This window comes from Ochotona curzoniae, unplaced genomic scaffold (assembly GCF_017591425.1).
Source record: "Ochotona curzoniae isolate NIBS_2020 unplaced genomic scaffold, NIBS_Ocur_1.0 contig_517, whole genome shotgun sequence".
NCBI classification, from domain to species: Eukaryota; Metazoa; Chordata; class Mammalia; order Lagomorpha; family Ochotonidae; genus Ochotona; species Ochotona curzoniae.
In genome coordinates this window covers 5,920,682-5,945,199 of record NW_024466454.1, presented here as the reverse complement: position 1 = coordinate 5,945,199, position 24,518 = coordinate 5,920,682, and the positions used below count along the sequence as shown (strand labels likewise).

The window sequence follows — 24,518 nt, the reverse complement described above, 5'->3', positions numbered from 1 at the left end:
AACACATCCCCAGCATACAAATCAGGAGCTTGCTGATAGTTTGTCAATTTGTGGCAAATAACCAAAGAACCAACAACAGTCCCTGCAAAAAAGAAGCTGATGAGATTGTTGGAAAGAACAGATACAGCAAGGAAAAGAGCTTCCCAGTTCTCAGAAACAGAATGAGACCCAAAGTTCCTCAGCCTCCAGAATGCTCTGATAAGGATCTTCCCTATTTCCCAAAGAAACAGGCTCCCTAAGCGATGAGCTCCTGGTGGTACTCGGAGCCTGGATGCGCTCCACGAGGCTGCTCCCAGGGAGGACTTCAGAGCTGCCTGTTCTGGGGACAGGAGGAAATCAGGCTCTTCAGTGGATCTCTCCAAATGCCCCCATCTCCACCTCCAACACTGGCTTACACAATGCAAACGTAGAGGACAAGCATGTCTGACCAGGTTGGCACACAGCTGCAGAGCCTCAGTGGCAGAAATGCAAGTCAGACCAAGTGCCTGCAGGCATGAAGCTCAACATCAACTACCATCACACCAGCTCAGTGAACCGAGCACTATCATTGTCCCCAAGGCTCTGAGGCTAGGAAGTGACAGAGCTTGAGCTCTTAGCCACCTAAATCCCAGAACTGAAGGAGGAAGAGAGCAACACAGAAATGTCATCACTGATTATGTGGTTCTTACAACGTTCTTATCAATAAGCAACAAAAGCAAAGCCCAGCCTCGTAATGACAGTGCTTAAGAGAAAAACACACACTCTGTCTTTGCAGGTGGCATCCCACAGTCGAGGTGATGCGGTAAATCCTTACATGTCTGTGTGTTCACACAACAAATTTGAAGTTTGAGAATTTATCCCAAGGGAATAGCTTTAAGAAGAAGAAGAAAAAAAACCCTGGAAGTACAGACTGACTTATAGTAGAGTCGTTAATCATGGTGGAACTGTAAACATCTGAAATATCCAACAACAGGCACAAACACTTCACCAACAGAGCAAAAGGAAGTATGCAACGATAAGCAGGACAGTGAATCAAATGGGATCAACAGAAAGAGCTGAAGTGAAAACAGAATAGGCAGAGCTATCTATATCAACACTAGGAAAACTGTGTGGGTAAATAGCAATCTTTTACAGAATTGTGGGGTTGTGGGTGAAGCAAATGTTTTTCCTAATCTTTCAAAACTGCTTTAATATATGGAAAATTAGAAAAATATAAAATACATCCAAGATTCCATTAACTGAGTCCTGTGGGCACTGTGCTTGTTGGTTGGTGTGGACATGTGGGGGTGGCTGGTTCCCATCAGAGGCTTCCATGGCATGCCTCGCCCCTCCCCTGAGTGTCCCTGGGCAGGGTCGTCCTCACTGCATCTGGTGGGGAGAGAGAGATGTGTGTGGGGGGGCGGTGACAAGGATCTTCAGATGGGGCACTCTGAAGTCCAGGTCCACAGAGATCTCAGATCCACATCAGAGATGGGGAGGGCCCAGCAAGCAAGCACCCCATCCCTCCTACTCACATGGGACACAGCAGCGCCCCTCCACTCCCTGTCCCACCCCACCGTCTCCCCCACATGCGGGTCTGCTGCAGGTTGGCATCTGAAACAGCACCCCACTAAGCACAGTTTCACCACAGCTTGTGTGCTGGCAAAACTGTTACAGGGAGTCAGGAACTCTAGGGGTCTCACTGTTGTCAACTGCAACAGGAGAGCAATATCCCTGCCTGCCCTTGGGTAGTGAGCAGACAAAGCCAGAGGCGTGAAGGGGTTTGTACTGTAGAAAACACAGCCTGACATGATTCATGATTACACTTAAAGGAGTAAAACATACATGATTTCATTCAGATGAGGACCTAGAGTGCTTGCACACACAGGCATGAAAAGCAGGCTGGTGACAGCCAGGGGCCGGGGAGGTGGCACTTAATAGGTACATCGTGTCAGTTTGGGGGAAGAAGCAGTGGGGGTGCCAAATGGTGGTGATGGTTGCACAATGTGAGTGTACTTAGTGCAAGTGCCATAAAACAAGGGGACAGGAGTAAATTTTGCATTATGTATATTTATCACAATAAGAATACAATATAGGGCCCGGCGCGGTGGCGCAAGTGGTTAAAGGTCCTCGCCTTGCACGCCCGGGATCCCATATAGGCGCCGGTTCTAATCCTGGCAGCCCCGCTTCCCTTCCAGCTCCCTGCCTGTGGCCTGGGAAAGCAGTCGAGGACGGCCCAAAGCTTTGGGACCCTGCACCCGCGTGGGAGACCCGGAAGAGGCTCCTGGCTTCGGATTGGCATAGTATCGGCCCGTTGCGCTCACTTGGGGAGTGAATCATCGGACGGAAGATCTTCCTCTCTGTCTCTCCTCTCTGTATATCTGCCTTTCCAATGAAAAAATAATAAAAATAAATCTTTAAAAAAAAAAAAAAGAATACAATATAGGGGTAGGTGCTGTAGCTTAATGGGTTAAGCTGCCTCCTGCAACAGTGGCATCCCATACAGGTGCTGGTGCATGTCCCAGATGTCCTACTTCCAATTCAGTTCCTTTCTAACATGCCTGGGAAAGCACTAGAAGATGGTGTGAGTGCCTGGGACCCTGCACTCACATGGGAGACCCAGATGAAGTTCCTGGCTCCTGGCTCCAGCCTGATGCAGCCTTAGCCACTGTGGCTATCTGGGGAGTGAACCAATGACTGGAAGATCTCTCTTTCTGTAATTCTCTTTCATAAATCTTTTTTAAAAGATCATAAAATATAAATATGAAGGAGTAGGGTATAGATGGTATGATTTGGGGGAAAAGAAATGAGGGTTTTAGAGCTGGAGGCACTTATCCACACTTCACCCAACAGGGTTCAGGAGGGTTCCCAGTAAGGATAAAGGGCTGGAGAAATAAGACCGCCCCAGGGTGCTGTGCTCAAAGCTACCAGTTGTTGTTAGAAACAGTTCCAGCTTCTTTCATTCATAAATCAGTACGTACTTATCCAGGGCCCAGATATGTCAGGCACCTTTGCAACCGATGTGCACAAACTTCCATCTGGGGCAGAGGGATGCCGACACCCAGACGGTGCTGCCTGTGCAGCAAGAACTCCACCCTATCTAACTCTGTTCTTTCCCTGGTAACCTGCAAGGCAAGTAGCAAGCACCCTGGGCCACACTGCATAGAGGGGCTAGCCTGTGCAAGCCATGTGCCTGGTCTGTGGTTAGGTTGGCCCATAAGTGGGTTCTGGAGAATGGTACTAAGAGCAGGCCTGGAGCTAGGGGATTAAGGCTCCAATGCGGGGGTAAGCCTGGCAAGCATGGCAGGCAAGTAAGCAGGTAGGCGATAGCAGCAAGCTGCAGGAAGGGCCTTACAGGCCCCAGCAGGTGGTGCCAGCAGATGGGAAAGCAAGCGCTGATTAGGATGGATGGCATGAAAGGGGAAGTAAGCTATATGAGTGACTTCCTGGGTGTAGGGGGAAAGTGCATTGTCAAAAGTTCAGGCCCAGGGCACCCTTGTGGACCCTAATGGACGCTAACAAGTTCTGCCTGGGGCAGGAGACAGGTCCAGAGGTGCTGAGTGAGCAGGAAAAGCCATCTGCTGCACTGGTTCATTTGCAAATATTTACTGACGGCCTGCTCTGTGTTAGGCCCCCTCTGAGGCCCGGAGGGACAAAGGTCATGGGCAGGAAGCCTGCATTTATACATTTGCCTTCCTGGCTCTGGTGCAGGCCGGTGCAGCCCCACCCCAGGGCTGGCGTGGGGGGCCAGGGCAGCATTCACCACGCACACACCTACCTTTCTCCTGCTCAGCAGCTTCTCGGAGTTCTGGGAGCTTGAGACCCACCAGGTTCTGGTTTCTCATCAGGATGTGCTCCTTTTGAAGGGGGAAGAAAAGAGACAGGGGCTTTAGGGCATGGCAGCAGACTGGATCCCTCAGCAGGTTCTATCCCTGGCTCTGTGGCCCCAGCCTCAGGGGCCACGGGGTAAGGCAACACACACACACACCTGGGTGGGAGCCATGAAGGCACAGGGAGATGTGATGGGCACCAGGAAGATAGCCCCTCTCGCAGCACGTAAGGGTGCAGGAACAACTGACACACACGTTCCTTGGGGCAAGAGTGGCCCTTGGCACGGTGCACTTGACCAAATAGTCTGTGGGTATGGTAGTGAGCGATCTGCTCAGCCACACCACAGCTGCAGCTGGTAGAGGGTGGAGGGCAGACACAAGCACAACCACAGGCTCTGTGGACAAAGGGGTCCCCTGGGTGGGTACAGGGTGTGCCTGTAACCCACTTCCTGCGATTTCACTGCTGGCCGCAGCTTTCTGCCATGCTGTGTTGGGCACTGCATACCCACTTCCAGAAGTTGTGATTTGCCCAGCCCCTCAGTTCCTCAACAGCTCTTTGGATGGTGCCTCTTGGATTTGTAGACTCTCCAGACCCTGGGGACCTCAGCCAGCAACACCTGGGGAGGTGGGAGGGTGACCCCAGGAGTGTGGTACAGGTGGGCCCATGCCTGCTCCCAGTAAGACCTAACCAGGGTCTTCCAGTGGAGTTGCCTGGCAAAGCTCCCTACTCTGGGACTGTGCTATCCCTCTGTGTGTGCATGTAGCAGCTGACTCTCCTGCATAAAGAAGCAAAGGGGGTGCTCGTGACCCAAATGGGAGTCCCAGGCTCCGGGCCCTGGAGTGTTCAGTTGTCAAGGAAGTAGTTGGCAGCCTGGGCAGCCTCCAATCTCTCTAATTTTCTCTGTTGAAGGTGTGGAGAGTGGAGGTGGCTTGGTCTGGACTCTGATGAGCAGAGGTACTGGTGGGCAAGTCCTTGGTCCCTTCAGCTCCACCACTCCAAACATATCTGAGATTGGGCCCATTGGGGCAGCCCCTCCAGGCCCTGTGCTGATCTTCAAGGAAGACCAGCTAGATTAGGCTGTGTCACATGTCCAGTCAACTGCCAGGCGCCAGGACAACAGCATCAGGCTGCATCCCCACTGGCCCAGAGCTACCTTCACCTGTGCTGCAGACTGGCCCGGTGACTCGCTCCCCTCCCTGGCCCACACTCCCCTCGGCAAGACAACTTGTGGAGCTCCAGCTCCCCTAGGCCCTGGGCCCCACCCTGTGGAATCCCAGCTGCCTTGGCTTCTCTCCTGGCCTGGCCTTTCGGGGCGTAGTCAAGGTCAGGATTTCTGTGTCATATTGCCCTCTCCCTCTAGTCTGTCTCCTGGGTGCCCCTGCAGAGAGTGGAAGTACAGGGAGATCCCTGCACCTGGGTTGATGGCCTATAAAGCTAGAGACACCATGGGCATGAGAAGGTTCCTGTGGAGGAGCAGCCCTTTATGGGGGTGGGGGGTGTTGCAGCATCATGCTTGGTGGGGGATAGATTTGCATGAATATCAGGAAGAAAGCTTGGAGCACAACCCACAAGCAGACTACCTCATGCTTGCCAAGCCCCAGGCATGCTTTCCAGCCATCAAGGGATGCTGTGCCTTCACCCCCAGCTCCGGCTACATGGCACTAGGGGCCTCTGTGTCCCTGTCCTCCCATCATGGGTAGCAACTAGACCCCAGGCTGCTTGATGCCTAACATCAGGATAAATGGATGTTTTAAAAAGCTGCCACACAAGTGGCCTGGCCTACCAGGTAAGGAAGCTTAGGACCCTGCTAAGGCCCACATCTCGGCAACAGCTACTTTCCCACATACCCCACAACCCAGTCTCTGCAATCTTCAAACAGGGGTGCCCCCCTCCCACCCCCGCCCCAGTGCACACCTGCTCAGCCAGTCCTCAGGAACCCACCTCACGGAGCTTGGTCAGTTTCTGCATCCGCACAGGCTGCACTTGAATCTGGAAGTCTTTGAGTCCTGGCGCCTTGGCTAGCTTGCCTGCAAAACGCCTCTCCTCCTCTGCCAGCGGCAGCTTGGCAAGCACTTTTTGCAGCCGGGGCCCCGGCTCTTCAGGGCCACTGTCCCAGGAGACCCCTCGTAGCAGAGGGGGCCGCGACACAGGGGACCGTGGTTCAGTTTTGGAGCCCACCTTGGTCCCTGTGGGCTCTGAAGGTGAACCTGCTCCCTGGGAGGCTGGGGGAGCTGGCCCTGCAGGGCCTGGAGCTGGACTTCGGGGCAGGGGGCTGCTCTCCCTGGCCAGCTTCTGCAGCGGCTTTCCCAGCTCCCCCTCCACAGGGCCCGGCAAGGGGCTGTTCAGGGCCATTTTCCCGCCACTGCTTGGGACAGAAGCTGGGCCCTTGGGCGTGGTCTCGGGATGCTGGAGTGGATCGAAATTTTCTTTTTGTTCTATGGCCAGCTCTTTGGACTTGTCGACTGTAGGAGAGCGGGGGCCCAGCTTGCCCTGGGACACTTTCCTCTGGTCATTCTGCTTCCGGTCAGCTAGCCCTTTGGGGATATTCTGGAAGAGAGAAGGTAGGGTGGGACCATGGTGTGGGCGGAGTGGGGAACAGCTACGCCCCTGGCTTCTTGAGACGCAGACGAGGAGCCCCCTACCCAATGTGCATAGTGGGGTGGGGAGAGCTTCTAGGGGTCTGAGCCAGCAGCGAGGACCTTCCCCCACCTCCATCCCCAAAAAGCCTTAGAACAATCGGCAATGACTCAGATCCAGCAGAGAACTTGCCAGAGGCTGGGCGCTGAGGAGGGAGGAATAGAAGGCTGGTTTGGCCCAGCTTAGCTGACCCAGATTCTAGTCTTGGCTCTGCCTGGTAAGGTCTTTAACTCTTAGGGCCTTGAATTTTCTGATAGGTTTGTGAGCCCTCTCAAAAATTTGAAAAGAGAGGGAAAGAGGGAGGGGAAAGGAAGTTGATGGATTCCAGGTTTTACCCATCTCTTAGAGCTCCAGGACCCAACAGAGGTCCCGTCCTATTCTGCTCCTTGCAGCTCCTGACACTTGGTGAGGGCACCTGTGTCCCCGTCCTGTGCCTGCTGCCCCTTGGCTCGTTCCTGCATCTGGCATTCCAGTGCTGCCCTCACACACCCGCATCATGTGGGCACTGTTCTCTGAACAGCTGCGGGTACTTCTGCTCGTCAACGAGGAGGCTTGCCTGCCTCCGGGTAGCACAGCATGGCAGTCAGGTGCTGGAGGGGGTCATCGCCTCTGGCCAGCTGGCTCAACTCCAAGGAGGTCACCCCTACAGCATCCTGTAGGACAGCCAAGCCAGTACCCCACCTCCTCCCCCTTCCGGCAAGCTCAGGGACCAGCAGGTCCCCAGGAGACGTCCATACCCCAAGTCAGCCTAATGAAACAAAGCACAAACTCACAGGCTCGCCAGGGGGAGCTGGAGAGACATCGGACTCATCTCCCTTCTGCTGAAGAAAGCAAGTACAGATCAGCTGGACAGGGGAAGAGGCCTGCTAGAAAGATTCCCGAGGGTCCCCCTCCACCAACCACTATCCTCAGCCACTATCCCCACCCAGCATCCCAGCTCCTACAGGTAACAGGGGGCTTTTGAGCTTTAGGGGTCAGGGAGAAACCAGATGGCCCAGGAAGAGCACGGTAAGTGGGGCTGTTACCTGGACTGGCGCTCCGGGCACAAGGGACGGTGGGCCACCGCACACATCCAAACCTGGAATGGGCCAGATTGTGCTCACAGTAATATGTAGGGTCTTTATGCACTCACTCCCTGCCACCCCCCAGAACAAGGTTCCGGGCAGGGGTGAGGAGGGTCCTCCTTAAATTCCCACAGAAACCCAGAAGGCACAGCAGCATGGGGGCATCAGCTGCGCCTGCGCACAGTGTGCTCTCGTCCAGGGCATCTTCCTGTACAACCTCGCTCTCTGCACCCTATGCCTTCCCTGCTGACCCAACGGGGTGGCCCCCAGCACAACCCTGAGAGAGGAAGAGAAAAAAATCAAAACCCCACAAATATCCCAAAAAAATAGGCCTTGCCAAAGGAGCAAGCACTGCGATCTTTCTCAGTCTTCTCTGGGCAAAGAGATTCCATCACAGCCCCAAGCCACGTCTTTCCCTGTCCTCAGCTAGCCCCCTTTCTGCACAGTGCGTCTGCTCTTCCTTTGGGTCAGCCCACCAAGGGGGCGCTGAAGCAGACAGCCAGGGCAGGGGGGCCTCACCTGGCGGGGTGGGGACAGTGAGGGAGTTGCTACGAGACGATGCGGGAGAAGCTCCGGGGCTGAGGCTTGGCGACGCAGCTGCGGAGACAGACACGCGGATACATGCTAGCTTCCAGCCATGGAGGCTTTAGGCCTCGGCCCCAACAAAGCCATCCTTCCGGGGCAAGGACCTGCTTTGCTGGGGTCAAGGGCGATTCCGGACACGCCACACACGGCTGGAACCACAGCCCACCCTCCATGCTGCCAGCCCAACACAGCGGGTATGGAAGAGGGGTTGGGAGTCACACTCCTTGACCAGCCTGACCTGACCTCTAAGTACCTTCCAGAGCTTTAGGACCTGGTACCGCAGGCACGGAGCACTTCCCCAGTTGTTCTGGCTCTCTTAGCACCCGCAGACTCACCTGAAACCCGCCCCTAGCTACCTGGGCAGCAATGAAGATAATTTGAGGCAGAGGAGGAGGAGGAGGGCTTCCCTCTAACCCAGAATCGCCCTCTTCTAGGGGCCCACGGCAGCCTTTTCAGACTGCAGAGGAAGATAGGGGCCCCTAGAGAAGGTGGGGGTGGCATGAAGACTCTGTCCATGGAGAGGGACCTGGGTTCTGGACACGTGGGTGTACGTAGGCCATTCCCCCAAAGACTTAGGGTGCAGTGAGGGAGGTAAAAGGGCAGCAAGAGCTTAACTTCAGTTTGGGGCAAGGAGAAAATATCGGGAGGGGATGGGAGCTGACATTTCCTGGAAGCCACAGTTCTCTCTCTCTCTCTCTCTCTCTCTCCTTTCTTTCCTTCTCTCTTCTCATACACACACAGAGTCAAGAAGCACAAGTTTCATCTTAGCGATTGGGAAGCAACACTCCCACTGCAGCTGGACCCTCCCTCCCCTGCCTGCCCCTGCCCTGCCCCGGCCCCAGCCCCAAGGGGCTCCGCACAGCCACCTGCCTATCCCACCCTGCCCTGCCCTACCCTACCCGAGGACGGGGAGTCTCCGGGGCTGCTCCTGGACTTCCTCCCACGCCGTGTCAGGAAGCGCTCGCTCACCGACTTGGCCTCCTCCAGTAGCGCCAGGTTTTTCTTCTTGTCCTCCTCTGAGATGCTGATGTCAGGCAGCTGGTCATTGACGAGGTCGATGACGTGCCCCGCAGGGTCTGTAAGAGCAGTGCTCTCAGGCAGACAGGCCCTGCTGCCTTGCACCCAGCCTGGGGATGCTGCCCTGCTGGCCATGGCGTGGACCTCCGCATTGGGACTCCACCCTCAGCTCCTCTGGGCAGGCTGCCCATGGCTGTGGCAGTGCTGTCACACCTGGCCCTGAAGACACTCAGCAGTGAGCACGGGCCTTGCAGGAGCCCCACCCCTTGCTACCTGCTTCCCCTGGCATTCCCTCTCTGGTCTCTCTGGCTAACTAATGAACTTCAGAGGCGTGGACAAAGGGCCAAATAGAAAGATCATGAGCAGCAAGATGCCATCCAGGGCTCTTGTGTTACTGTTGACCATCTGTCCAAAAAAACATCCCTTCCCTAGCAGTGCCCCTGAGCTAAGGTATTATCACCCCTCTCTCAGCTTCTGGGAAGTCACCTTCATGTCACCTCCACTAACTGCCTTTACCTGAAGATACCCCTGGAGCCTGCCCCTTATCACTGTTTGGGCTCCTTGACTTCCCTGAGCAATTATTGCCCCCCTGGCAGGTGCATCTTCAGGCTGTTCCCTCCTTGCCACCCCACGCTGCCTACCAGAGCGACTCTCCTAAAAGCCAGGTCTGACCTTGCTAGGCTCCTGCCTCAGCCCACGGGCCCTCCTCATAGGTCCCAGTGTGGCGCCCGACTCCCAACTGGCCCTGTGTATTCATCCCTTCCACTCTCCACCCACTTTGTCTCTCCAGTCTCCAGTCTCACTTCTTTTGGCAGTAACTCATCATTTTCATGGGATGAACCCCTTCTGATTGCTTAAATTCTCTTATTTCAGAAGGTGCTGACCATGCCCACACCAAGCACCCGGGGTGGGACCACATAGCAACTTTGGCCAATCAAGCAATCCAGTCCCTTTGACTGCAGGCGCCTGAGGCCTGGGGGCAGGGAGGGGGCGTGGGAGGACAATTCCAGAAAGTGAGTGGCATAGGGTGTTGATGGGATGCAAACTTGGAGCTACAGTAACCATTGGCTACATGTGTAAGCCATTTGCTAACCTGCTCAAGCAGGAAAGCAGCCACACAAAAAAAGGAGACTGAAGAAATGAACTGATGTGGGCACTTGGATCCAACACTCCCTAAAACTGCGGGCCTAGCTTGAGGAGGAGGAGGAAGAGGATGATTCTGAGTCAGCTACTACGAGTTGGGTCCATGTCATTGGGTGCCCAAGGTACAGCATTCCAACTACCCGCACAACGCTATGCTTGTGGCTCCTGCTCTGCTGCTTCCTGCACTGACAATGCCTTTCCTGTTATCTGTCTGCCCAGCTCTCTGAGGCTCACCCAGTCTGTCCTCAGGAACACCTGCCCAGTCAGCCTGCTTGGAGAGAACAGGTCCCTTCCTTACCTTGTTTCCCTAACTCTGACAAAAGCCCTTGTGATACCATATCTCAGTTGTAACTGCTTACCTCGTAAGAGCAGATTAACAAGATGCATGCAGGAAGCAACTACAGCTCTACCTTCTGGCGGCCCAGGGCAGGCTGGGAAAATTCTTTTGGAGAATGAATCGGTCACTGGGACAGCTAGGCTGATAGTTGGTGCATGCCTGGGTGGGGTGGGGGGGAAACCTGCCCCTAAGCCCCAGAATTGAGCTTTACTCGGCTATTTTTTCTTTGCTTTCCTCATTTTCCCTTCCACAGCCCAGTCTTATCCTTTCATCAGAAGAAATTAGGGATCATCATTTTGCTGGCTTCCCATGTGAGGGGCTGATCTAGCCTTCCTTGTTTGGGCTTCTAGGGATGAGCTACCTTGGAGATCAGAAGAGGGGAACGGGGCTGAGTCGAGCCAGGCTGCTGGACTTGAGTCTTCCTCCTCAGAGTCCCCAACCCCCTACCCCAGGTTGGCCTAGCCCTTACCCAGAGAAGTCAGCGGAGCAGTGGAAACCTTCAGGTGGCGGTGGGAGAGCCTCCGCTGGGGACTGTGCGCTCTGAAAGGCACAATGGTCATCATCTTGTTAGGAAGACCTCACAGCCTGAAAGGATGCCTTCTCCTGCCCGGGGCCATTGGGATATCCATGCCGGCATCATTCATGGCCCACGGGCCCTAAAAGCCCTGAGAAATCATTTAGTCTGGTTCTGCCAAGCCAACCACAGGCAGGATTCAAAACTCAGTATATCCAGAGCAGGCAAATTGTCAAGCTGATGGCTGTGCATGGCTCGTGAATGATATAATAAATATCCAGATGGGGCTACACGTGATGTTTCAGTGGCTCAGTCCTCGCCTTGCACATGCCAGGATTCAATTTGGGTGCCAGTTCCTGTCCTGACTGTGCCACTTCCCATCCAGCTCTTTGCTTGTGGCCTGGGAAAGTAGTAGAGGATGGCCTAAAGCCTTGGGCCCCGGTACCAGTATAGGAGATAAGCAAGACATTCCTGGGTCCTGGCTTCAGATCAGATCAGCTCAGCTCTGATCACTGGGGCCACTTGAGGCGTGAACCAGAAGATGGAAGAAGTTTGTCTCTCCTTCTCTCAGTAATCTGCCTTTCCAATAAAAATAAAATAATTTTTAAAAAGTGTGTGTTTGTGTGTGTGTATTCATCCAGATGGCCCTAGGCAGACTAGAGCTTCCCCAGGTCTGAGTCAGATGAAGGCCTGGGCAGTGCCATCTGGGTGCATGTGAGCCTATGTCCCTTCCGGTAGATCATCTTCTATGTGGGACCTGCTTCAACTGGGGACAGTACTATCCAAAGACTCACATCTTTCCTACATATCCAGCAGAGAGCTGGGCAGTGATCAGAAACTGCCTTGCTGTGGTTTTCAAACAGCCTAGCAAAGTGAAAAGGTCAGATTCAGGAGAGGAAAGCTCATTTAGGGGAAACGCCAAAGCTCTCTCCTGAAAAGAAATGAACTGACTGCATTTTCATTGATGATACAAGGAAAAAAGAAAGTCTGTATGAAAGCACAGCACCTGATGTCCACATGATAGGAGGCACTGTTTGTCACAGCAGAAGGACCAGGCACCTGGGACACGTACCTGTTGGCCAGATTCCTGTCACACTCTCCTTCCAGTGAACTGACCTCCCCCGTCAGGACGATCGTGGGTGGACTGTGCGAAGGGCCTACGGATGGAGGGCCCTGGTTTAGAACAAAAACACAGAGGACGTTAGGCTGGGGCTGGCAGGGGCTTCCTGGGGCTGAGCTAAGACGTGTCCAGCACAGGTGTTCACCCAGCTTTACTGATGTTTAGTTCACCACAGTGGTACATGCTCAAGGTGTGTAACATGGTGTTTTAGTATACGCGTGCATGGTAAAGTACTGTTGCCATCGAGCTAACTCGCCTGTCAGTCACCTCACACATTGTGTGTGTGTGTGTGTGTGCACATGCACGTGCATAGAAAATATTTTGTACATTTCTAGCACAGAACACATAATTAACTGTAGTCACCATGTTACACACTAACTCCAGAACTTTCTGATCATGAAATGCAAAGTCTGTTCCCTTTGATTAACATCAGCCCCTCACCCACCCAACTCTGCCCTGGTGCCAGATCCCTGGGTACCGCCAGGCTACTCTCTATCTGGATTTGTCTTTTCTAGATTCCACAAGCAAGTAAGAAAAGGCAGTATTTGTCTTTCTGTGTCCCCTTACCTTACCTAACATAATGCCCCCTGGTTCATCCATGTTGATGCAACATGCATGTAGCATTACATCTCAGGTATGTGTGAGAGCGGCTGTGCAGCACATTTCCTTTTGTGTTCATTTGTTTGTGGACACTTTAGCTGTGTCCATAGCTTGGCTACTGTGGGTAACACACAAATGCAGGTTTGGGAGAGGCATTTGAAAGAAAAAATGATGGGTGATTTCTCCTTCCTGCTCCAGGAAGCATTTGGCCAAGCCTAACATAGCCCTCTTTTCTTGTATTAGGGAAGCAGCAAGCCTTCCTTTGTTCATGCCCACTACTCATGTAGGGAGCATATGGTGCAGAGTCCCCAGACTGTGACTGAACCTGTTGGGGGACCAGCCAAGGTCAGGAGAAAAGTGGGGACACCTACTTATTCCATTAATGAGCGACAGTCCTACCTTTGGGTAATGGTGACAGTTCAATAAAGGAGATTTACTCATTGGGCAATGGAATGCAGTTTCATTTTTGTTACCTTATAAGAATGTGCACATAAATAAATACTAGATGCATACAAATAATTCTAAAGCAAAGTTATTGGCTAGTCGTTAGATTTCTGAGGCATTCTTTTATGGTTGTTAAGCAAGTCATAATCAAAATATGTTAGTTCATCCTAGGCTGGTGAATTTGGAATCTGCATCAAGTGCTGCTGATGATAGGTAGCATAGAGTATAAAACCCTTTCAAGAGTATAATAAATATGTGTGGAGTGAATAAATGAGTGAATGAAACAAAAGCATCAAGATCCACAAAGAAGCCCCTGAAATTGTGTCTTCCCTGTAGCAGGACCATATGGGAGGTAAAATTGGATTATACTACTGGCAACATACAGTATCTCTGGGTCTTAACTATTAACTACCTTCTGCTGCAGCGTGCCCGTCCAAGACTTGTTCCAGATATGCCTGGAAGGCTCACTTAGGTCCTCTCAAATGTTCACCCGTGTACTTAGGACAGTCCTGCCACTGCCCTCTACCTTCCCACATCCCTAGCTGGCACGTGTTGCCACAGCTGCCAGGGGCCTCTTGGCTGCCCTGGTGCTCCCCAAACAGTGGTCCCCACCCCTCCCTGGAGCATGCGGACACCCCATACAAAAGCTGGGGCTGTGTCCTGTAACTTTGGGGGCAGTGGGTGCCAGTGGTCCCAGGAGAACCAAGTCCTTCCAAGTTCATGCTGACTTCCACTGGCCCACACTGAAAATGGGGCTGGGGAGCAGCCAGTGGGCTGCAGCAAGTCCTGGAGCCAAAAGACTGAATTGCATACCCAGGCTCTCAGTGCACAGCTGTGGGTTCCTGGCAGGGTGGGGAAGAAGCCCTGTCGTCTTTGCACAGTGCAACTTCTTGCTGCATGGATCTTGGGCAGTGCTGTGTGGATTGCTTAAATCCCACAGTCTCTCCCATGACCCCCGACACCAGGCTGTGTGGGCTGGAGCTCTGTGAGAGCCACACTGGGGAACTCTGTGTGTTTCCTCTGTGGAAAAGATGCTTATTTTGGAAAGCCTAAGCCAGATCCTTGAGAAGACGCTGCCAGGACCCTGTGCTTGGACCCAGGATCTCTTCACACAGGGAACTGCAGTGGCTGGAGTCAGAGGATACCCCGGGCACGGACTTCGGATGGGACTGCTTACTCAGCTGTGTGTCCTTGGCAATCTCTTTAACGTCTCTGTGCTCTAGGCTCCATGATCATGACATCTGAGTCACAAAGTTGGTGTGAGGATGAAAATATTAAGGTCCTCAGTATCTGGTCTTTTCATTGTCAGGTTACTTTCCATGCATCAAATGCTTTTTAGCATACTTCCCACCATGGAGCAGGAACAGCTTGGGATATAAAGACAAGATCCTGTCGGGCTCATAGTCAGGCAGGGCACAGAGAGAACTGAGACTGAGAGCAGACATAAGGTGACAAGGGATGAACCCCAGGACATGCATGTTCAAAGGAATGAGATGGAAACTCCAGTGAGGAAGGTGGAACGCCTTTCCAGTGGGAGTGCGCACTGGAACTGGGTCTTGAGGGATGAATAGGAGCCTGTTAGACAATAGTAGGAGGGACACAGCTGGCAGTGAAAGGAACAGTACCAGCAGAGAGGCCAAAATGGACACTGGAGATGTGCCGTGCAGCTGGGTCAGCAGCCTGGACTATGTGGTGTATGAGAGAGGAGGGACCAGGATCAGGAGCAATGAGGAACTAGGATAAAACACGGAGACAGTGTCTGAAAGACCCTCAGTGCTACTCCAAGAAGTTAAGTCTATAAGATTTTAGGCATAGGACAGCCTGAAGGTGAGGCTTGGGAATAACTTCACAACCCAAAGATGAGCCAGACATGTTGACAGCAGGTCCACCCACCCACGAGCCTCGTGATTCACGCTGGGTGACAGGATGGAAGAGGCATTTACTAACACATCTGTCCTCCCCATGGGATTCTGAGTTTTTTGAGGAACGGAGAGAGGAGACAGAGAGAAAAATCAGAGAGGAGAGAGAGCAAAGACAGGAAGGATGAGGAGAACTAAAATGAAAAGGGGAGGGGGAGAGAGAGAGAGAGAGAGAGAGAGAGAGAGAGAGAGAGAGAGAGAGAGAGAAAGTCTTCCGGTTCTCTTCCCAGTCACCTGTAACAGCTGGGCTGTACTGGGCTATGGCCAAAGCCGGAATCCAGAAGCAATCTAGGATTTCCATGTGGGAGGCATGAATGCAAGTGCTTGAGTCACTTGAGCTACTTTCCAGGGTCTACACTGGCAGGAAGCTGGGGTCAGGAGCCAGAGTTACGTGCTGCTCGCAGGTACTCTGATTTGGGATATGAGCTTTTTAATCCAGGTCCTGTGCCCCCCTCCCTAGACCCAACATGCCACCCTAGAAATCTGGAGGTGCTCCCTGCTAAGCTGGAACTGTGCAACTCTTCATTTGGTTGCCTGAGGTGGAGTGGCAGGAATCAGCATGAAGCTGCTGCTGGCTGGAACCAAGGCTGCCCGAGCCATCCTCATGGTCCCAGAGCTCCACACTCCTGTGAAGACACAGGTACACCTCCCTCCTTCTGTCAAGGACACCTCCTCAAGCCACAGCTCATTCCGCAGAGGGGGTCACCTCGGTGGACTGGTAGTGAGCTGGCCACTCACTGTGTTCTCTTATTGCATGAGCCCCAGTTCCCACAATGGCCAAATGGCTGAAGGGTGGCTCCGTCTCAGAAGGAGGTGATGCTGGCAAAAGGGGCATGATAAAGGCACCTGCTCTCTGAAAAGCGCCATAGGGGCCATAGATCCCCACTGGCCACAGCTATTGTCCAAATGAATAGTGGTTCTATCTCTGATTAGAAATGAAACTCCCCGTGTTTGTCCACTGGGCTGCCCTGATAGAGGCAGGAGTAGCAGCTAAGAGGCAGGGGTCTCCAACAGGCCAGGAAGAGAACAGGGGGCTCTAGGGATATGGAACGGGGTCTAAGGACACACAGTGGGACTGCAGGAAGTGGTAGATGTGGGATGCAGAAGTGGCAGGCAGGGATGGGGTGGGTGCCAGACTAAAAGGAAGGGCCACAGAGTTCCCCCGTGTGGCTTCTCTGAAGAGCAGGGAGGGCTGTTTCTAGAGGCCGCTTCCCCTCGCATCAATACATGAGCTTCCAGCTGCCGTGGCTTCTTGGAAGTCATCAAGCAACGTGTGTGGGCATGATGCACGTGAGAGAGCTCCTTTGCTAGAAGCACTGTTGACGAGTTTTTAAATCAGTTACCAAGATGTTGGAATTGGGAGTTTACTTGAGGGTCCAGAGACACTGCTTTTCCTGAGACGGAAAGTTTTGGGCACTCTCAGGTCTCTTTTGATCCTAGCTCTCTTAGCCTGACCTGCTGCCGTTGTTTCTGCCAACTGGACCCTGGGCATCTGGGTCACTGCCCCTGTGTCACATGACTCTCATCCTGGCCTTGATTCCTGGAGCAAGGGACATTTGCCCTGACATCTCCTGGATCCACTTCATCTGGGTGTCTCTTGCGTGGCTGTAACATGGCCCCTCCAGACTGCCAGCATGCGTTAGTGGAAGCGGACTACCCCTATTTAAAGCAGCAGGAAGAGCCAGTCACGAAGTCACCGCTTCAGGTCGTGTCCTGAGCGCCCGAGGTGGTCGTTTTGGTCAGTTTAACTCCATTTCCAAGAGTTCAATTTACTCTGTCATCTCAGTGATGAGAATACAGAATTCATTTTCTTTGGCCACAAAAAACAAACAAAAATGCTACTTACTGCTAAGAGCGATTTGAAATAACCAATAAGAAAAAAATAAAGCAGGAAAATCAGAGACCATAAAAATAGGAAGACAATTTGATAAACATGATTTCCCTAGCAGACACAGGGGTGTGCACATCTCCCATCATCTCTGGTTTGGATCTGAAGCTGAGCTGTTTGTGGTCCACGTGACCCAGTGCTTGGAAGGACCGCATTCCAGATTGTTCTCCAGATAAGGAAACCAGCACAAAAAGAGCTCTGTTCTCTGGGGCCAGCACTGTAGTACTGCAAGATAAGCTGCCACCTGCAGTGCCTGGCATCCCACATGGCAATCAGTTCAAATTCTGGCTACTCCACTTCCAATCCAGCTCTCTGCTGGTAAAAGTAATAGAGAATGACCAAGTCCCTGGACCCCTGCAACCAAGTGTGACGCCCAGAAAAAATCCCTGGCTTCTGCCGTTGGCTTGGTCCAGCCCTGACTATTGGAGTCATTTGGGAGAACCAGTGAATGGAAGATCTCATTCTTTCTCTCTCTCTCTCTCTCTAACACTCTTTCAGATGCATAAATTAATATTGAAAGTGAACACACACAACAGAGAGAAGAAAGAACAAAAATGGCTCTGGCCTCCTTTTCCAACAGACCCCAAAAGGGGCACTGAGTCTCAATTCTAATCCTCACTTGCCCTCTCCCCGTTGTTCCCCTGCACTCTTCTCACGCCCACGCAACACTCTGAGGGCTCTGTCCTCACTGCCATCATCTCCATCCTCACCTCCTCCCAACTTCACTCCCCAGCTCCATCTAGTGAGCGAACATGCTGCTCATCCTCACCTCTCATGATTGACTCTGGGGAGGGCCTTGCAGCCCAGGGAGCTGTGCTGGGAGAGGCGGAGCCTGGGAACACCCCAACATTATTACACTTTGCTCTGTTCAGTGGTTCAGGAAACCCTTATGAAAAGCCTGTTGTGGTAAGTAGTCCCTGGGCCCAGGAGCCAGGCATGCCTAAACAGGGCTTCCTGCAAATGTAATGGGATGGTCAGAGGGGCAAAAGCCCCTCCCTCCTCTGTAACAGCACCGTCAGGGCTGGCCCCTGCAGGTGGGGAGCCGGCTGCTCTGCAGTGGGAGTCTTCTCTGTCTCCTGCAGAGTTCTCCTGAGACAGCTGTCGATCAGCGGACTACAGACACCCTTGCTAGGAGGACCTCAAGGGCAGCCTGCAACCTAGGCCAGAGACTGGCTGCATGCTTCAAGGGTCTGAGGCTCTGGAGCCACACCAACTCTAGGGCATACTAGCAGCTTCCCACTTGCTAGCTGTGTGATCTGGGGAAGGTTGCCTGGCCTCCCTGGGCCTTGGTTAGCCTATCTGAAACATCACCATGTCACAGGGTAATTGTAAGGATGAAAGGGGTTGAGACAGAGATAGGAGTTCCAGATACAAACCAGGACCCCTGCTCCATTACATTTGAATTTCAAACAACCAACGAAGAAGCTTTCATGGCAAGGATGACTGTGATGTTGCATGAACAGAACTGTCTGGCAGCCCTACCTAGAAAGCCTGTGCATGGGCCCTGGCGCCTAGCAAATGCTCAGTAAGTGTTACATTTTTTATGTGCTGCCATCAAGGCGTTGGGGATCAAGTTAACTTCTTTGGGACTTGGTTTTGTGAAGATTGCTGGATCTGAGCAGCTCCTGGGAATGAACTCAGGAACCACAGAGCAGCTCCCCGGGGACATCTGGCTACCCCAGTCCCACCCCAGATGCCCCTGTAGCCTTCACACCTAATTCAATCATTCTGAGACTGAGCTTCAAGACGCCATCCACCAGCCATGCCTGCTGACACCTCCTGAACTCACAGAACCCAGAAAAGGAAACGAGATGAAAGTGAAGCCCAGAGCCTGGACTGTATCACAGAATTGCGTAATGACTTCCTCTCCCACCTCTTTTCCAACTCTGGCCTTCACTTGATTAATGGCAGAGCTACTCTGTCCCCAGGCTGTGCAGCCTGGGAGTAGGGCAAGTGGCAAGCCACGGCTGTGTCGCACCGTGCCTGCAGCTGTCTCCCATCTTTGGCCTCAGGCCTCCAGGACACCCCCCAGTCTTCGACTTTCCAGCTGCACTCTGCTTCTTACTAGGTGCCTCTTCCTCCAGGCAGCCCAAGGGCCACCCTGTGGCTGACCACACAGCTGGTGCTCGAGCCTCCCAGGGGGCCATTTCCTAACCCTGGCATCAGTCAAGCCCTGTGGGCGGGGGGGGGGGGGGGGGGGTCTTCCAAGGCAGGTTCACCCTGCAATAAGCCAGCCGGTCACATGCTGTTCTCCTCCCATCAATCTGAGAGAAGCATCACTGCTCTATTCCTAAGGAGAATGTGCCTGCATCTCCCTTCTGTCCAGCACAGGGATGGGAGCATTGCCCTCCTGTCTGCAGGGCTGCATCAGTAGGCCAGGACAGCAAAAGTTAAGGAACAGCCCCAAACCAAACCAGACCAGGCCAACCTACATGGGAAATTCAGTCCTGCAGTGGACAGGCAATGTGAGGTCACCAAGACAGCAAGGGGACTGGAATGCCATTTGAGCATCGTGGGGAAAGTGATCTCACTCCTCAAGTTTTCATGATCTCATACATTAGATACAGCAAATTGCTCTCATCTTCAGGTTTGTAGAGAGGATTCGATGGGACAAAGCCACAGGCTGGCCGGGAGGAGTGGGGGTGATACTGCTGTGGCAGTACCCCAGTCTCCCTCTCACAGCCTTAAGGGCAAACAGGACCTGCCTGGGTAGAGGAGCCTTGGCATCCATGAGGTCCCTCTGGGGACCAGCAAGAAAAGGATTTTCCCTGCAGCAAGTTCAGAGGGCACAGGAAGGAGCAGAAGGGACTACATGGAAGTCAGCTGGAGACAAACTCCTCCCTGCCCAGCACAAAAGGCCAGTCTGCCAGTTCCCGGAGGGCTCTTGGAGGTCCACCCTGGGCATCCTCCCACGCCCCAGCCCTGGTCCTGCCTCTAATGGATCATCTTTCCTGCCATTGTCCTCTTCATGCCTGGAAGTTACCCCATGGCCCCACCTCCTTCTTAATTTCTTCACTCTCATGTTCACAGACTTCAGCAGAGTGGGTCTCACGCTATTCCAAGAAGCATCAGCCAGCCAGTCAGCACCCATCCATCACCTCCAACTCCCTTCCTCCCTTCCCATTCTGGTGCCATTCCTATCTCCCCTTCCTCTGCCCTTCAGTATTGCCAAGTAATCATCTATCTATCCAGTTTTCCACCAAACCTATCATATAACCATCTATCCATCCACCCATCCATCCACCCACCCATCTATTCGTCCATCCACTTACCTATCCACCACCCAATTAATCAATTCCCCTATTTTTATTTCCCATCCCTCCCTCCACTCCTCCTTTTCTTCCTTCTTTCCCTAAGTGCCAACTCCATGTCGGAGCCTATATTGAGAACTGGAGATACAAACATGAAGGGTACAGCTCCTGGCCCCAGGAAGCTCACAGCCAGCAGGACAGAGGAGTCAAGAGCAATGAGCTTCATTAACAACTCTGTCCATTGCTTACAGTAGGAGCTAAGGACACATCATTGTAATGTGCAATCCTGACTGCAACCACTAACTGCTAGCACTAACTGCTCTCACCCTGTGACCAGAACCAATGGGGACCAGTCTGCTGCAACTACCCTCACAACACTTCCCAAGCCTCATTTCCATAAAAGATGGGGTGTCGCGCCCCTGTGCCCTGTGCTGTGGCCTCTGGTGTTTTGGGGCACTGACTATATGGACAAGACTACCTCATCAGGAAACTTGGGTTTAATTGCCACTCAACCATGACACGACACAAAAATTTTAACAACTATATAACTGCTCAGAGACAGTTTATATAGAGAGATAATAATATCTACCTTGCAGAAATGAGACCATGTAGCAGGTGCCCAATAGCTGACACCAATATTCTATGTTGAGTCACTAATACCAGATTTGTATTTGCGCGGTTTTTTTTTTCTCCTTATCATAACAGGATACCTGAGGCAAACCACCTTCATAGAGGAAAGAAGCTGACCTGGACCTGCGGTTCTGGAAATGCAAGATTGAGGGCCCTCATCTGGCCCTGGCCTTCTGGCTGGCAGCACAGAGCATCACACAGCAAGAGACAGGGAGCCTAATCTGTCACTAGGATCCAATCCAACAGACTCCACACAAAGGCAGTGATATAATCTAATCACTTGCCACAGGCTGTGCCATAGTCAACTTTGTACCTCCGAAATGCCATTAACTCAAGACCTTGGGGATGAAATTGCTATATGGGTTGGGGAAAGGGCCACATCACTTTCAAACCGCAGCAAGATCCTAATGTTTTGCTCATCATTTACTTGAAAAACTTTTAACGGGAGATCTTAGTTGAGGCTGTTCTCATGTAGGATGTGACATCGATCAAAATGAACTCAGCTAAGATGAAGTGAAAATCCTCAGTTAAAATATTCAAGTACTTCCCCTGTTTCTGGAATTAGCCTGTACCTGCCTGTCTCTTGTTTCTCATGTGTGCCACGGACTACTAACCACACTTATCTCTGGGGTTGTGAGGTCACTGGGGTCCTGGCACTCAGGAAGCCTGATGAGAGGGTCCTCACTGAGCAGGGGGCCTTGTGCCTCCCCTGCCCAGCCCTTACCAGGCCATGTGTGTTTTGCACACATCTCCACTTCATCTTCACACCCTACAGAGACCTGACCACTTGGGTCATGGGCCCCTTCCCTCCAGCAAGGGCACACCCATTTCCCAAGGAGCCTATTTGCTGGCCTGTGGACAGAGGCATTGAGCAGCCCAGGGGCAAGGCCCCGTGGAGGGTGGAGCCAGCAGTCTGCTGAAGCAGAAGTCTCAGGGATGGCATAGAACAAATGCCCTCCAACTCCTTTCCAGAGGTCACAGCAGAACACAAGAGCAAATCAGACAGGAGAGTGGTGGTGTTAGACTACAAGGGTATAGGGCTTCTCATGGCTGATGCTACATCAGCACTTGTTGACTAAATACAGCTCCGTCTCATGTGTAAGAAGCACTTGCCACATGCAAGTCACTTGCCCCCCGCCCTTTCCTGTAATCTAATACAGTATTTTCTGACCAGAAAGAAGAAAATTCAACAGTAGTCCCATTGCCTTGGCCAATATTGTGAGACGTGGAATCCAGGCCTTGCTACTTCATTTTTATATGATTTATCCTTTCCAAATTCTCATTTCCTGGTCTGGAAGATGGGTATAATCATTGCTACTTCCAGGAGTTTTCTAGGGGTTCACTGAGATAACAAGTGTAAGACCCTAAACATCTTCTTCGTTTGGGGGGATGAGATACTGAGCTCTCACTTTCCTGGGGATAGCAACCTCCAACTGCCTGCCTCACAATGCCAATCAGAGCAATTGTAGAGGTCCACAGAAGCTCTCTGGAGGCCGCCCAGTGTGGTACTGGGAACTGAGCACGGCTCCAAGCTGGTGCTTCACACTTCTCACTTGGCCATTGAAGACTAGCTGCCTGGGTCTGCATGGAGCATCAGTCACTTAGTTCCTCGGTACTCAACACTTGGCCTTTCTGTCTTAGACCGTGCATACATCATGGGAAATAATGACAGCACTGACATTATAAGAGCATTGTGGAATCTTTGGTTGTGCTAATTTGTGTGTGAGAGAGGTGGAGCTAGAGAGAGACAGAGCTGCATCTGCTGGTTTCCTCCCTAAGAGGCTGGGCCAGCCAAGCTGGCAAGCAACAGCTCGGTCCAGGTCTCCACGTGGGTGGCAGGAATCCCAGTGCTGCCTCTGCATGATCCCATGACATCGGCATCAGCAGAAAGCTGGGACCAAGTCTCAAACGCAGGCACTCTGATATGGAACACATCATAACACTAGGCGAAATGCCCACTCCCAGGAACTGCGGGCAGTAAATGGGATAAAGTTTTCAACTCTGGTGGATGGACATTGTGAGTAGTCCGTGACAGCTGTGGTTTGCAAAAGTTCTTCCTGTGCAGCAGAGGAAGCTGAGGCAGGGTGAACAGCCACCTCACCCAGGGTCCCCCGCTCGCTTGCACACACAGGGTTCTTGTAGAAGAGCTGCTTCTACAAGATACCTACATATCAGAAGCAGCTCTTGTGCCTTCCAGAAGGATTCCAGAAGGGAATGTTGCTTGGTCACCCCTCATTTCCAAAAGGTCAGACCAGCAACTGGTTCTGAGCCCAACCCACTGAGGCTGGAACTGAGGACGGCAATTCACATACTCTCCTGCCATAAGCCAAAGGGGAGGAAGCCTGGTGGCTTCACAGCCGTGAGCAGACCCCTCTTACGGTTACAGAAAAGCTGCGGGGGAGGCGGGGGCAGAGCAGGAGCACCACTGGTGAGTTGAAGGCTTGAGATGCTTGCGTCCCCCATACGGGGCCTGGATCTGAGTCCTTCTCAGTCGAGCTTCCTGCTAATGTACTCCATGGGAAGTGGTTGGAGAGAACCCAGTTGCTTGGGTCTCTGTCACCCATGTGGCAGACCTGGATGGAATTCAGGGCTTGTGTCTTAGATTTGGTCCAGCTCTGGCTACTACAGGCACTTGGGGAGTGAACCAGCAGATAGAAATTTGCTTGACTTTGTTTTGTTTTTGTCATTTCTCTCTCTCTCTCTTTGCCTTTCAAAGAAATTTTTAAAATAAAATTTAAAATGTTTTAAACACAAGAAAGACACTTGAGGATATCTAAAGGGCACTTCAAAGCATTCTTGGAAAACATAATTAAAACACAAGTCTATTATGATGCTAACTTTTTTTGAAATCCATGAATACAAAGGTCACAGATGAGTTGGTGTTGTGATATAGTGGGTAAAGCCACCACATGCAATGCCATATAAGCAGGGGATAAGGAGCTGTCCTGGCTGCTCCACTTCTGATCCAGCTCCCTGCTAATGTGGTGTCCTAAGTGTGTCAGCCCCTGAACTCAAGTGGGAGACCTGGAATAATTTCCTGGCTCCTGGCTTAAGCCTGGCCCAGCCCTGGCAGTTGTTGCCGACTAAGGAGTAAACCTGCGAATGGAAGATCTCTTTCACTCTCTCTCTTTCTCCCTCCTATTCTTTCTGCAACGCTTACTTTCAAATACATAAATAAATCACCAAAGGGTCAGTTTTGTGGCATAAGTGGTGCTATGACACCAGCATCCCATACCAGAACACTGGTTTGAGTCACAGCTGCTGTACTTCCAATCTAGCTCCCTGCTAATGCACCTGGGAAAGCAACAGAAAACGACCAAGTATTTGTACTCCTGACACCCACGTGGGAGACATGGATGGAGTTCCTGCCCCTCCCCATTTCAATCTGGCCCTGCCCCAGCCATTGCAGCCTTTGGGGGAGTGAACCAGTGGATGGAAGATCTCTTTCCCTCTTCCTTTCCTCTCTCAATCTGCCTTTCAAACAAATAAAATAAATATATTTTTAAAAAATCATGTAAATACTATTATGAAAATATTATGCATACATAATGCTTACATCAAAGTAAGCTTATATTCTAAA

At 52.2% G+C, this 24,518-nt stretch overlaps 1 protein-coding gene across 1 annotated transcript in view; it reads right to left on the bottom strand.

Moving 5' to 3' along the window:
* Nucleotides 1-24,518, bottom strand: part of IRAG1 (inositol 1,4,5-triphosphate receptor associated 1) — a 105,006-nt gene that overhangs the window by 37,836 nt on the left and 42,652 nt on the right. The window contains 8 exon segments of the mRNA XM_040989123.1: nucleotides 3,737-3,815; nucleotides 5,731-6,336; nucleotides 7,200-7,244; nucleotides 7,452-7,504; nucleotides 8,010-8,087; nucleotides 8,975-9,151; nucleotides 11,042-11,112; nucleotides 12,159-12,259. Coding sequence (XP_040845057.1) covers nucleotides 3,737-3,815; nucleotides 5,731-6,336; nucleotides 7,200-7,244; nucleotides 7,452-7,504; nucleotides 8,010-8,087; nucleotides 8,975-9,151; nucleotides 11,042-11,112; nucleotides 12,159-12,259 — 1,210 coding nt within the window.